We start from the raw sequence: 15,984 nt of genomic DNA on the forward strand, positions 1-15,984 counted from the left end.
TCTCCTCTGTTTTTTCCACCAAATGCATCCGATGAAGTGAGCTGTAGCTCACGAAAGCTTATGCTCTAATAAATTTGTTAGTCTCTAAGGTGCCACAAGTACTCCTTTTCTTTTTGCGAATACAGACTAACACGGCTGCTACTCTGAAACCTGTGATAAATGTGAATGGGAACTTGCTTGTGCATAGAGCATTTAACGTGTAATCTCTCACAGGATATGTGGGTACCTTATGGGTTTACTGAAAGCAGGAGTATCACTAGTGCTTATAGATTCATAGATACTAAGGTCAGAAGGGACCATTCTGATCATCTAGTCCGACCTCCTGCACAGCGCAGGCCACAGAATCTCACCCACCCACTCCTATGAAAAACCTCACCCATGTCTGAGCTATTGAAGTCCTTAAATCATGGTTCAAAGACTTCAAGGAGCAGAGAAGCCTCCCTCAAGTCAACCATGCCCCATGCTACAGAGGAAGGCGAAAAACCTCCAGGGCCTCTCCAATCTGCCCTGGAGGAAAATTCCTTCCCAACCCCAAATATGGCAATCAGCTAAACCCTGAGCATATGGGCAAGATTCACCAGCCAGATACCCAGGAAAGAATTTTCTTAGACATGTGGGGTGAAATCCTGGCCCCCAGTAAGGTCAATGGGTTCAGGATTTCAACCATGAAGTTTTTTATTTATAATTAAAATATGACTGTGGCTTTTAAACAGGACTTTAATAGCTTTATATTCACTTTTGTTTTCTTTAACTGAATTACAGTGCACAATATCTAGATGCTACTTATAACTGGTATATAAGTCACTGGGTTGGTGGCGGTAGAGAATCACTGGGAAGATGGGTTTTAATAATAAAATCCCAAAGTACTAGATTTTGGATTACATGGTTTTCAGTGTTATAGCTGGGGTGGGGGGGAACCCAAGCAGCCTAAGTTGTTAGGATATGAGGCTAGCAAAAGTTATTCTGCCTGTGCTTTTTAGTATTCTCTTTTCTTCTCTGCCTTTCTTAATGCAAACATGTTTGCTTGAGGCATATCGATAAAAAGACAATATTAGGAATGTTCCATACTATCCCCTAAAAATAGGAAACAAGAATCTAGGGCTATATGAAGTCATTTAACTCAAATAAATGAGTGAGTGAAAAGGGAAGCAAACCCAGAACTAGTTACTATACCACCATGTAAGGTTAGATATTCAGAAGATCTAGGTAAGTCATTTTTGGCAGACTAGTCTGTGTATTGCATTCTGCACTGTGCTCACTCAAAAACTAACTGCTTGAAAAGGTGTTTGAAGATCTGTGTATCTGGCCATGCACAGTCAGGAAGGATTTGTTTTCCACACAATCCTGAGACACATATCTATCATGTGGTCGCACAGCTCTTAATTGCCTTACTCCTAAAACTTGAGCACACAAATTTCTCTCAAACACAAACAGCACGATGCCCTGTGTGGAGGGGGAAAGGGAACTTTGCAGGTAATCTGCCTTCCCTGGCCTTTATGAACATATAAGAGAGGGTTATAGAAATAAGCCAGGTTTCAGCTGCCTATTGGCATTGGAATGCACACACGTATAAGAAAACTCACTATGTATTTTGTAAGATACTTACTATGTATTTTGCTCTAGCATTGAAGACTGATACCAAAAATGTTTTGGTAATACCTACCATTAAAATGTACTTACTATACAAAATGGGATGATACTTTAGGCAAAATGACCACACACAAATTCATGCTCTGAGGTAACACCTTTGGGGCTGATTCAACAAAAAAAAAAAGGTCTGTCTTCTTCATGGTGAGAATCTACAAAGCTTAAATAGCATTACACCAGGCTGTGAGGCACAGAATTCAGAATTACTGTATGCTGAATTAGATCCTTGTTTTAGTATACTCTGCTTCTGACATGCACTTTGCTTGTTTTCCCCACTGAAAGTAATTTATATTGCAGCATACTATTGTACCACTGTACTAATAAGAAAATACTATTGACAAGTGTGATAGATGCAGCTAGCACTTAGTGAGTGCAGAAGAGTTAAACTTATTGCATTTTTACACTCCATGCATTTTTCTATATATTGTTTATGTCCTACTGTTAGGAAAACAGGTTGGTTGCATAGTAAATCTCTAATCAACACTAGAAAAGAACAAAAAGAACATGTAATGTCATTTGTTATTAATATTTCAGGAGTGGGGTCAGCCAGAGGATGTTTGAGGGGATTTCTTCTGCTCTTTTTTTTTTGAACCTTGTTAATATGCTTATAGCTAGCCAAGAATTTGAAAGGATAGCAAAGCCAAACCCATTAAAATGACCTGCAAACAAGCATGAAATATATGTATCTGTCTTAGTTATAGCTACATTGCTTATCACCATAGTATCTAAGCAATGAGGCCTGTAAAGTACATATTCCCTCACGAAACCTGAAGACCAAACTATCAGAGAGGTATTGGTTTGCAGGATCAGCTGCTCATTCTGTGCCTCTGACTTTACAGGCTGAGTACTCCATTGCTCCCTTCTTTTCCCAAATTAAAACTCACTTTGGTTTGGAACAGTCCACCTGTGGACCTCTAGTGCACGTTGAATACCCTATATGAACACTACATTGTATGTGAAACGAAATCACTGCACTGCAAGCCATAAAATAGGTGGCCTCTCAAGCTCAGGCCCATGGGGTTGGGTGGGCTTGGGGAGCCCAAGCCACACCATCCACACTATTGTTTTCAGTGTGCTAACTCAAGCTGAGCTAGCACAAGTCTGTCTGCCAGGCTGGGAGGCTTGCTCCTAGCTGTAATATGGACATAGGCTATGTAGCAATGCCGCGTGCCTTTCAGAGAAACAGCTAGCTGTTCTGCTAGCTCTGATTCTCCTTCCCCTCCAGGAAGAGCATCTGTCAGCTCTTTGCTGGGCATAGGGTACTAGTTCTTTTCTGAAATGGGCTGAGAAGCTTTCCGTACCAACCAGATGTCTCAGGACATTGGCTTGGGCACAGTGCCTTAGAGGAAGCAGGGGAGTGGTTTAAAACCCTGAGACTGCCCAAGCTAAGCTAAGACTCCTGATAGATGAGCAGCATAATGAAAATTTCATCAGACAGAGTTCACAAGTGTTCAAATTCTTAAATATGAATCTTTGCTTTTCTACCATAGTAACTAGGTTCTTTACAGAATTAAGGGGCACATTTTACAAAATATAAAAGGGTAACTCAGCACAAGACTGATGACAAAGACAAAACTCAGGCAGCTTCTTAAGACTGGCCAGCATTTCTGAGTCCAACCAAACAGGAGTTTCTTGCAAAGCCACAGTTATCAGTCAACCCATCTCAAACCTTCTTAATCGTTCCTTGTGGGATAGGCTTTAAGAACTGTAGTTAAATAAAGTTACTGCTTGTTTTTATAGTAACAAAAGGAAAAGGTGTACAGTAATTTGGAGGGTTTTTAGGTCAGTGAGTCAATTACCTGTAACTATTCATTCTACAATCAAAAGTAGATTACAGCTAAATGCATGAATCGTTAGCAGATTTGATTTTAGCCAATAACACAGATCCCAGACCTCTTTTCTTGAGAGTTTTTTTTAAACTTCATTTTCATTGATTTTTTACGAGCCCAATCCTGCTCTCATTTCCGTCAGTGAAAAAAATCTCATGAACATTCTTATGGCAGGCTCAGGCCTTATATGAAGCCTGAAAATAAGTCTAATTCTGAAATATGCAGGAGAACCTCAGAGTTACAAACCCCTCAGGAATGGAGGTGTTTCGTAACTCTGAAATGTTCATAACTCTGAACAAAATGTTCTTTCAAAAGTTTACAAGTGAACATCAACTTAATACAGTTTTGAAACTTTACAATGCAGAAGAAAAATTCTGCTTTTAAACTATCTTGATTTAAATAAAACAAGCACAGAAACAGTTTCCTACCTTGTCAAATCCATTTTTAAAATGTTCCCTTTATTTTTGTTGTTAGTTTACATTTAACACAGCAATGTATTGTATTTGCTTTTGTCTCTGCTGCCTGACTGTGTACTTCTGATCCAAATGGGGTGTGTGGATGACTGATCAGTTTGTAACCCTGGTGTTTGTAACTCCGAAGTTCTACTATAGTCTTATTAGCAAAAACAACGAGGAGTCCTTGTGGCACCTTAGAGAATAACAAATTTATATGGGCATAAGATTTTGTGGGCTATATCCCACTTCATCAGATGCATGGAGTGAAAAATACAGTAGGCAGGTAAATATACAGCACATGAAAAGATGGGAGTTGCCTTACCAAGTGAGGGCTCAGTGCTAACGAGGCCAATTCAATCCAGGGTGGATGTGGCCCATTCCCAACAGTTGACAAGAAGGTGAGAGTATCAACAGAGGGAAAATTACTTTTTATAGTGACCCAGCCACTCCAGTGTTTATTCAGGCCTAATTTGATGTTGTCAAGTTTGCAAATTAATGTGTTTTATTTTATCTTTACTCTGACTGAAAGGCTGCTCTTAATACCTTAGGGACAAACCCTGTTACCAGTGTACCAGGCATGGAATTACACTGTCCTGAGGGGTTCTTTGAGACTGGGGCTTGGGATGGCATCTACAGTAGCCTATATAAGACACACCTGTATTCCCCCAAATCCTCCTGAATCTTGAGGTGCAGAATTTCCCCGGCCAGAACTTCACTCTACAGCATGCAAGGGATGCAAGCTTCTTTATCTTGTATAAGATTTGGGGCTATTTTATAGATAAACAGATAATGGGGCTCCACATAATTTTTCATTTTTGTGTGTGAGTGCATGTGCCTCAAGACCATCAGTAGTGTCTGAGTCCCGACTTGACTCCCCAGGTAAAGCACTCCTTTCCTGTGAAGCATAGCACCATCCATTTTTTTGTGTTCTCTGCTCTTTGTGCCTAAGAATTGGGCAGGAAGGATTTTCCCTTTAGGATGTAATTACTGATATAAGCTTCCCATAGTGCACTCTTCCGCCCACAGGTTCTTTCCCTGCTCCCCCTCCCCCCAAAAATCACTTGTGATTTAGTGATACACTATTGCATTATAGTAGTGCAGCCTATGCCAGTATTTCCATTAGAACTCATTTTTTCAGGTTTATAACTCAGCAGTAAAAATCTACTCTTCCAATTTGAAACTTGGCAGATAATGTCTCAGCCTGGAAGCTAATTTTTTCCTGCAAATCCCCCTCTTGCTCCCCTCCCCAAAAAGAAGGTGTTAGTGTTGTTTTATTTTTGAATTACAGACACTATCCCTTACACTTTGAAGGGAGAAAAGGCCACTTTAAAATACTTTTTTAAAATCCAAAGGAAGAAGGAACTTCTGTTCTATTTGAAGCAGGTAAATAAATGTATTAATTATTGTTAAAATGGTCCTCATTAAATATAGAGATAACTGTTCCCAAATTAAAGCTAGTGAATGATGATCAAAATTATTGAAAAGCTTTTGTTGTTGATTTTGGATTCTACCTGATAATTGTTGATTTCACCCTAAAAACAGTTGTTTTCTAAAATGCAATTATACTTTCTGTGCTGCACTGGTTATGTTGTTTTTCAAGATGAATGTAATGGAAGATGAACACGACCTTGTTCTCTCTTTTCATTTTGAGAGCTATATTAAGTCTTAAGAAAAGATAAAATTTAATCCTTGGTATAGAGCAGAAGCTAATTAGAAATAGTAATATCCTAAATGGTACAGTATTCTGTAACCCAAGCCAGGCATAGCGACTAGAAAACACACATGGGCAGTAGACAGAAGCTTGTATAAGGACTTGGATATCTAGCACATAGCAAGGAGGTAGGAAATATCAACAAAGGCCTTTAACAATTTATAATGTAAAAACCAAAGATCCCATCCTATGTTCTTTGGATCTCCACTTTCCCATTTGACTCAGTGGAAGGATGTGCTGAAAAAGAAATGCAAGATTAGCCTTTACTTTGGTTTCTCCTTGCTTGTCATGTTTCCCCTTGCGGCAAGCCAATGAGGAGTGAAATCAGCATTGCTGTCACCAGAGAAAGTCATTTCTAATCTGGCCAAGTAGCACTCAAAATTCACTGCCAGAGTTTTATTTTTTCATCTAGAGGCTAGACTCACAAAAGAACTTAGGTGCCTACCTGCCACTTTCAGTGCCTGAATCCCAGAATCAGGCCCCACTCAGATTCACAAAAACCTCAGCTGCTGCTGCTGAACCCTGTAGGTGCCAAAACTTGCTCTGCACAGAAATTTTTGAGATAAAAGTTCAGTAGATGCCTGTGTTTCTGCTTCTGCACATATGCATTGCAACCCCACACTGAGCCCCAGAACAATGCATGGACAGGGAATCCTCTCCCCAACCCAGTAACCATGCTCAGAACTCACCTACTGAATTGGGCCCCTACAGACAAGTTAACAGAAAATGAGGAGGATGACGTCCCTGATAACTTTTAGCCTGGTGGTTAGGATACACACCTGAGACGTTGGAGACCTCTGATTCCAGTACCTTCTCTGCCTGATGGGGAAACAGGATTTGAACAGGGATCTGCCACCTCAAGGTTGAATGCCCTAACTACTGGGCCATAGGATATTCTGATGAGGGGCCCCCACAGGTTCTCCTGTTGAAGCTCTTCCAGTGTAGATAAATAATGGGGGGGAAAAGGGGAGAGAGGGAATAACTATATCATTTGGTGATTGGAGCACGCACTTGGGAGGTGGGGTACCTGGTATCCAGTCCCCCGATCGTTTGATTTATAGTTGTATTCCTTAAAGGAAATAAATGTTGTTCTGTTTGCATAATCTGGTAACTTTCCAGAACAGGCTTTGTGGCTGTACCACAATACAGAAATTAATATATTTTTATTTTAAAATATTTTTATTGGTCATCTTAACATCTAGGTAAAATTCTATTAGCAGAAGTAAACCACTTCAAAATATGGTATATTTTTTCCTAACTGTTAAGAATACACTGGTCGAAGTCCATATATTCTAGTTAAGATCTATTAGTGTTAGTTAATATTTACTGAAAGCATGATCATATTCCATTTTTCTCTACTAGGATCATATGTGTCTTTTACATAGACCCTTGATTACTGACTTGATTTATATGTAGGCATTTCTATGGCCTCATCACGGTAATAGCTGAGTGCCTTATGCCCTTATTCTTACTGGCTTTTTCAAAATCTGTATTTTAAATTCACAGCGGGGATTAAAACTGCAAGGGCTTGTCTACACGGAGATTTAATGCGCTGTAAACCAGGCTGTAAATCTGCAGTGCACTAGTTTGCCACGCACTCACTGGGCATGTGGACCTGGCTACTGCACATTAAAAGTTCCTTTGTGTGTTTTGATGAACTACCATTTGAAATATAATGGCTAGCTACTGGGCTGTAGAGTCACATCCCGGCTTGCCAACCACTAAGGCTCTATGTAGACAAGCGCTGAGATTATATTGTTACTTCAAGACTGTTATTTTACTATTTGCTCTTCATTCCTACTCATTTATTATAGAGGCATGTTAACATGAAACAGAACAATCAAGAAAAGCTTATTCAAACAGAAATATCCATATTACGTGTATAAATATACCTATATACTGTGTAACTTTTGCATTTGTCTATAGGCACAGAAGCGGAAATCCAATGAATCTGTAGACACAGAACTCTGTCTTAATGAGGTAAGAATGTGGACCCTATCACAGTAGCACTTTATTTTTCATAATGCAGATATCAATCTGAAATGTAATAATCCAGGACCCAATCCTGAACTCTTTCCTCAGACAAAATTCCCATTAATATCATCATAGCTGGGTACCAAGTTATCATAATAAAGGGAGTTTTGCCTGAGTGAGGAGCTCAGGATTGGGTCCAAAGTGGCTGCTACCCTGGTACCATGCAGTGGTGAGATAATTACATTTTAATTCCTACATAGTTGTTGGGATTCCCTCTTTCCACTTGGCTTCCCAAGAACTGATTTTGCAGGTCAAATAGTAATTAGTGTTACACCTAGGAAGAGTAATTAGCTAGTAATCTGCAGGAACATGTAATCATATGGCATTTACCAAGTCCCAGAAATACAGCAGATTTCATTTTATGGCTGACAGAATACTGATTTAGGATAAATGAAATGACAGTTATGTAATACATTAGGAGCTAGATTGACAGTCCCTGGAGACTTGGAACCTTTCCCTACGCTGTTCCACCAGCCTGCTTCAAACCTGACCAATAAGGACCATCCCTAGAGGTGGAAGATTGACTCTCATGGAAACTAAACTAATCTGTAACCTTTCTGCTGGCTCAGGAGTTAAAGAATACTCCTTGTGTACTGTCCCGTGTACCTGCACATAACCTGCCAATCTGCCCCAATATTATCCTGTTATTTTACTGTGTATAATGTATAGCTGTATATTGTATGTAGCATTAGTACTTTTTGATCATGAAAACACATGGGCATATAACAATGCAGCAACTGGGAAAAGAAACTAAATGGACATTGCTTCTGTTGCTAGGCCAACCCATAAACCTACTCTGATGGTGGTTCTTACCTATAGAAATCCAACAATAATTTGTTTTCAAACAATCCTTGCTGTTGGCTACACAAGACAAATTTCATAGCAAGTCCTGCATCTGCTTTTTAAAAATGAATTTCCATGTTGGAACACAGATCTCTTTAAAATAGTGCTTGATTTTAGAAGGTTAGATCTTCCAATTGGGTTTGCTCTCAAAGTGTGTCATTTTCATTTATTCTTTTTTCCCCACCTGATTACTTTGATGGTGTCCCTTAAATGTGTTTTGATAGTTACAATCAAATTGTATTTTAATACCACTGTCTTTTTGACATCCTGTTTTATCCTTCTCATATACTCAAATTCATAATGGTGAAATACATGAAATTGGAGGGGGAGAAACTGGCAGGATGAATTTTATTAAGTGCATCTAAATATATTACAGTATAATGAAAATGCTTAACAATGACCAAGGAAAGTGTTGTCTCTTGCAGAATGCTATTGGGAAGGACAACACAGTCAGAGTCTCCACCAGTCACATATCGTCAGAGAATTCATCTGCTCTTCCTACAAGCTTCAGTCTAAGCACACTGCTCATATTTATGACAATTGCACTCTCAGTCTCTTTGTTCTTAAGTTCATCAGAAACCTTGTAGCTGCATTACAAAAGGACACGTTACAAAAAAAAATTCTGTTCCCTGTCCTCTGTTGTTTATCTGAAATTCCAGTTCTAGGAGCTGAGTTGAAGCACTCTGCTAAAACAGTTTCATTCAACTGGAATTTTTCTTTTTCTTTCTTTCTTTCTTATTTTTTTTTAAGCTTCTTGTGATATTTAGGGGCTTTGTGAAATACTTGATGCAGTGCTACATTCCGAACCCAAAAGGCTTTTGGGCATGCAGTGTTATAAAGAGACAGTATGTAAATTTGCCTGTAAAGCAATCTGTTTGGATTTTTTATTATTATTTCAATTCTGGCCTTTACCTGAGAAGGAAGATGTCAGTTTTCTTAAGATTCTATTTATCTCATTTAACTATTTTGATTTTAAAATTAAATGAACATCAGACTAACGAGGATGCCAGGCTTTTGTCACATGGTGAATGTTCTCCCAGAGAGTGGACTTCATGAAATGTCTTCATTTGATAGATTGCTACTGATGTTTAACTTTTTCAGTGTGTTAGCATTCTCCTCTTTAAATGTTTCTGTAACGTAAGTGGTTCTGCATTCGCTGCTAGAAGCCATTATAAGTCACATACAGGTATAACGTACATCTTTTAGTTAAAATCTCATAAAAAACAGAGTGTAATAAACTTTTACCAGTACTTCTAAATTTTAATTACATTTAGCCTTAACAAGGGGTGAAAATTCCTTAAATTAACAAGAAGCAATCATTGTGAACACTTCATAATGCTAAATTTATTTAAATTACAAGGATATACATAATAGAAACAAATTTTGCTAAAGAGTTTCAATTGTACAATTGTTGGTCTTCTATACTTCTATTGTAATAATACAGTCTAGTTATTTTATTGTTGGTTTAATAAAAATGACATACAATTTATTTCATCTACTAAAACAGCATTATCTGCTTATATTTACATAGTATATCAACTCTAAAAGTTAAAGAAGCTTTATGGCTTAGCTCTCCGATCACGCCATTATAGACTGAAAATAGGACATAAAACAGAAATGTGAAATTTAAATTGTGTATCATTTCTTATACTGCTAAAATCAACACGTAAAGGGATCATTGCTTCAGTTATGGGCACAGTCATACAAACCTCATCTATGTAAGAAGTTTTTACTCACATTAGTACTCCCACTCAAGCCCATGGGACTGCTGATATGAGTAAAGGTTTGCAGTATTGGACCCATAAATGGTTTAATGGCAATATTGCCAGTGCACATGATTTAAACACTTTTGTTTCATTTGGTGACACCAACATCCTATGCTGAATCATGATGATTTACTGCAGTATCTAGAAGGGATTTTTTAAAGCTTTAAATGTCATCAGATAGGCAGCATGTCTCCTAAGGGCTGTCTATATACCTGACTGTAGTGGCTTGGTGACTGTTACAAGCAGTTATATCTAAATGATCAACTGTAATCTGTTTTTATTGAAAATAGATGATCACTTTGCTAGGTATAGAGTTCATCGCTCTGAATTTATAGTTTTACACTGAAACCTACATGATCTATTCAGGTTTGGTTGAAATGTCCAGATCAGCTATTTGCAATAAAAATACAAACTAAAGATCATAGACTTCAGTGCTGCTAGCAATGTGAAAAATATACATCTCACTAACCAATTGTTAAACTATTGGCTGATCCATATTTGGGATTTTTCTTTTTACCAGACTAATAAAAGCAGTGCAAAAATTCTAAAAATCACTTTTGTAGTTTTGGTTATAGTCACATAACATACGATTCAAACCATTCTCTGACAAACATCTAGAGTACTGCATTCCACTAAACATAGCAAAGTAGACAACATTACTCCTTAATTCTGCACTGATTAAAAAAACTTCACATTATTTTCTAAGGCGTAGGAGCCGCTTTTGGAGAAGAAATATATAGTCTATCGTTACTACAAAATCCCCTGTGGTTGCTGTTGCTTTTCTTCTAAAAGCTAATCAAATTATTGAAAAATAGTGGCAACAAGAAAAAAAGATAACTAGATCCAAGATTTAAAAATAAATTCTTTTATGTCAAAAAGAGTTGGAAGTATAATCTATTGAAATGCTAATGCATACAGAATTATAATGGGAAAGTTTGACATTACCCAATTAAAAATATTTTCAAAACAAATCCATAAACATTAAAATGGTTAAACCCTTCTTTGATCAACAAAGGTTTCTTTTCAATATCATTTATATTCAGCCCATTAAATGTTAAATAATATCTGGAGCTTTAATAATCTGCTGGCACAGTGCATACATTTTTTGAAGATTTTTATATATTTGTTTTTACTACAATATCTCTATCTATATTATACTGATTATTATAGCTGTGAACCAGTGCAATTCAGAATAAAAGCAATTGATCACTTAACACTGTAAACAACAACTCTCATTAGCATCTGATAACAAAAGGAATTGTTATTTGGCTTAACAAGAGTCATGTGTATAACACAGAAATAGACTACATTTTGTGAAGCTGGCCATGTCTACCACAAGCAAGAAATAACACTCTGTTTTTTTCCTGGATAAATTTAAAGCACACTGGATTCTTAATTTAAAAATAAATTGCTTATTAAACAAGCCAGAGGAAAAAATTATGAGTCTGACACTTTAAAGAGGTTCTTACAGATATCACCATGCAAATATTGGTGGATTTTTAGCAGTTGGATGTGGCGCTGACGATGTCAATTTAGCACAGTGACCTTGTCAACACAGTTATTTGCTACAGTACTAAAGTAAGCAAATCGTTTCATTTTTTCTTTCCACTTACAACTACCATAATTGCATGTACTGAGTGTTAGGCAAACACCCAAAGACTGGATTTCATGCATTCATTCAGTGCATTTCTATTACCAGTATATCTACAGCACTGTGAGCAGCCATCCAAATACAGGATGCACCCATTGATGACACCTAGGCTTTGAATTGTAAATGTAATCAACTCAGTCCTTTTTAAGTAAGCTATATGTTTAAATTAAATCATGAGTTAAAATAAAGATACACAAGCCATTTTTCATTTAACGTAATGAAACAGGTAGTTTCATTAGAATGATTAGAAACACATCTCCACTTTTCATGTTAAATATATCAGATCGTTGTCTTTGTTTTTTTTTTTTTTAAAAAACAGCATGTTAAAGAGCTAATGCACAATGTGGTGTTATATGGTCAGTATTTTGCACTATTTAACATATGTCTGACTTTCTCAAGTTATTAATATACAAAAGATACAAGACTATGAGCTGCAGTAGATACTTTCAATTACTAGTAACAAAAACATAAAATATATGGAGGCAAATTTCACTCTGTCAAGTACAGAGATCCTGCAGAAGGTCCTATGCACCACTTTGGTCATATACTAAGAGTGATCTAAAAAGTTGCTGCAAGGGCCCCTTAAATCCTATTAAAGTCAGTGAATGCGGAGGGCCCTCAGCACCTTGCAAGACTGTGTCCATGAGCCTTTCCTCGAGGAAGATTCACCTATATTGTGTCATTCAGAAGAGGCAGGTGATCTTAATAATTTGTAACGCAATTTTATAGGCTCTATCTGGATCATTTTTTCCAGTAATTTTTTATTCAGTGATATCCTGATAAGACCCATCCTTTTTGAAAATGCGTCCATTCATAACCTGAGGACTGTTGCATTTTGAATCAATGAACTAAGAATATGAAAAACCACCAGTCCTGATAGAAAAATACTTTTACATTAGTTCATGGTCATTTTGCCTTGGCCCCTCCCTGTTTCTCCTTAGAAGTATTGCTGTTTTTCCTCAAACTTGTGGTGTATCCTACTGCCCATAAAATTGTATGAGACATGACCAATATTATGGAGTGTAAACACCAGGAAGTAGAGTATGCCTTGAGTACGTGCTAGGGGTAACAGTAGGCCAGGTCTAGAGATGGTTGAATTAAAAGTGACATATCCAGGGAGGAAAGGTAGATATAAACAGTAAGGAAGAAGAATGATGCTTAAAACTTGCTGAGGGAAGTCAGTCACAGATCCATCACGTGATAGGCCTGTCTCATGCTGCCCATTGGAATTCTTTATTGCTGACAGAGCAGAACACTAAAAGTAGATGGATTGAGCCAGGGATTGTTATTCTGGGGAATAGCTCCTTTTAAAATGGGTAGCAAAAGCTGGGCAAGTGAGAGGACCTAATCTGGCATGTATTATTTCTTTATTATAAACTATCCAAGCCAAACAGTTCTGCTTTATTTGCCTGTTCAAAAAATGGAACTATTTTGCTTTACTGCATTGGTGGGATCTGACCCACTGAATGATACACATTTACTTACAAGAGCCCTATATTAAAAACTGACACAGGATTCCCTGTGATGTGTCCCAGATTCCAACAGCTTTATGCATACTCTCCACTTCGCATCACATGAGCCCAAATAGAAATGTGTTTGCTTCCAATGAAATTGGCAGGAAAATCCAAAGATTTCTCATTTTTAAATATATGTTCTGTTTTGCCAGCTCACTTCCTTCGGTGATGTTTCACTTTATGGCCATTTCAGGCTCTCTTCAGTTCGGAACGTCATTCTCCCCTGTTCCCCACATTACATTTTTTCTCTAAAGATTTGCCTCAGCATTTTCTTTGAGTATATCCTTTGCTTCTGTGAAATGTAAACTTGGTTGGGAGCAAGATGTTCCATGTCTTTATTGAACCTCTTCATGCAAGAGCACTCAACTTTTTCTCTCCAGCTTTGTGGGAGACACTCACCTCTATCAGAAGAGTCTGTGGTTTGTCTAATCCTTTTGGCACTGTTTGTTTGGGTAGAACATCTTAAAATAAAAAGAGGAATTTCTGTCCTGCAGGAAATTTTGAGATTTTAAAATTTGGATTCATCCTGAATTAGGAAAAAAGTCAAAATTTTGGAATTTTTTAGGAAGTGAAATAGTTTGTTTTGACCTTATAGAAATATTTCATTTCAATAAAGTCGCTCTTTTAATAAAGTCAAAATGTTTCAATTTTGACTTTATCATTTTGACTTTAATGTTGTCTTCAAAACATTTTGACTATTATAATTTAAATATAAATGTCAAAATGAGAGTTATAATGAAATGTTTCAACCTTATCAAAATGAAACATTATGATAATTTCCAGCAGAAAATTTCAACAAAATCAATACATTCCCATGAAATGTTTCAATTTTATAAAATCAGCCTTTTATGATGACAAACGTTACATCAGAAACATTTTAACCAGCTCTAGTTTTGAGGCTAAGGGTTGGATTTTTTTAAGCACATTCTTCAGCTTAGTATAGTATCTGTCCATCACACAACTTAATTCTCTGTCTTTACATGGGTATATTTTGTCTTTAGGGGAAACTTTTTCTTCATAGATTATGTATTAAAAGTGGTGACCTTGGTAACCATCAGGCCAAATCCTGAAATCCTTCTGCAATGTTTTTTTAATAGCTTGCCTAGGTAAAATGTCATTGATTAAAACCTTAGAAAGAACTTACAAGGTTTGGCCGAGAGAGTTTGTAAGTTACAGGGAAAAAAGCAGGGGGTCAACCAATTTCTCAATGGCATTTATCAACATAGATTGTGGTATCTAGTGTCATGTGATACCATTCAACCGAGGTCTTAGCTCCTAATGGTATGTGTACACTTCAATAAAGATCTGTGGCATAGCCACAGCTGGTCCATGTCAGTTGACTCAGGGCTCAGACTGCTAAAAATTGCAGTGTAGATGTTCGGGCTCAGGCTGGAGTCATGACTCTCAAACCCCATGACAGGGGGAGCGGAGGGGAGAGTCTGAGAGCTTCAGCTACAGCCCAAGCCCAGACTTCTACACTGCTCCTTTTAGGGCCGCAACCCCCACTAACCCAAGTCAATGGCCTTGTGCTCTGACACTCAGTGCTGCAGGGAGGTTTTTTATTGCAGTGTAGGTCTCTGTGCCCATTTGACCAGAGCAGCTGCAGCTTCTGCTGTTTTCCTTTGCCCACGTATCAGTCGCTGAATTTTATCATTGAGTCACTTGGTGTTAATTACTGACTAGATAAAGCAGCCAAACCTGATACCCACTTGAGCACAGTTTTTGTCCAGTTTTCCCCTTTCTTAAAAACTCCAAAATACCTGAATTTTTCTACACTGCCTTCTAATCTCCTAGAAGGGAGAATTTGTAGAAATAGGGAGAAACTGGGTCATGTATTTAACTGTAACTGGATTTCTTCAAGTCACTCCCACCAAGGTGTCTCACTAATACACCCTCCTCCCTATAGACCTCCATCCTGTGAAGCCCTGAGCATCTCCTGCAACCTGCTAAGCTCCTTCAATTCCTACACAAGTGAATGGGAGTTTGGGGGGCTAAACACTTGACAGAATCAGACCATATTTATCTTCAGGCCCTCTCCAATCTGGTGGATTTAGGCGTTGACATGGTAGATTAATGTAGGTAATTAGAGATGGTATCTTGGCATGACACAACTGTCCATGTTTGCTGGCTTGTGTTCAGTGGTTTTGAATGTGAGCGCTAATAATACTCAGGCCTGTATGGCTCTATGATCTAACATGCTAGACAGCTGGAGAAGTCATTCAAAGATCTGCAGGTATAAGTACAATAAATAGCCAATTTTATTCTTGTAGTTCATCTCCTATTGTGTACATTAGTTTTGGTTGAATCCTTTGTTTACTCCTAATTTTCCCCTCTTTGTAGTGGGTGACGCCTGAGATTTTTTGGCTAATCTGTTGAATGGTAAAGAGGGGCTTAAAAGGATTTAATAATGGGATACAGAACCATTCACCTCTGCCACTGGTTTGAATCAGTTCAGTTCCTAGTGGACATCTGGCCATGTTACATAAACAGGCAGTTGTCAGAGGTCTCACTTCAGAAGCTATACCCTGAATGGG

General features: G+C 37.8%; 1 protein-coding gene across 2 annotated transcripts in view; it reads left to right on the forward strand.

Moving 5' to 3' along the window:
• The window catches only part of GFRA1 (GDNF family receptor alpha 1), a 204,507-nt gene extending 191,263 nt beyond the window's left edge, over positions 1-13,244 (forward strand). For both annotated transcript variants that reach the window (XM_038411861.2, XM_038411862.2), the window contains 2 exons: positions 7,569-7,622; positions 8,945-13,244. In XM_038411861.2, coding sequence (XP_038267789.1) covers positions 7,569-7,622; positions 8,945-9,106 — 216 coding nt within the window. In that variant the 3' untranslated portion in view covers positions 9,107-13,244. The remainder of the gene's footprint in view (positions 1-7,568; positions 7,623-8,944) is intronic.
• Positions 13,245-15,984: the final 2,740 nt, after the last annotated feature.

This window comes from Dermochelys coriacea, chromosome 7 (assembly GCF_009764565.3).
Source record: "Dermochelys coriacea isolate rDerCor1 chromosome 7, rDerCor1.pri.v4, whole genome shotgun sequence".
Classification (NCBI taxonomy): Eukaryota; Metazoa; Chordata; order Testudines; family Dermochelyidae; genus Dermochelys; species Dermochelys coriacea.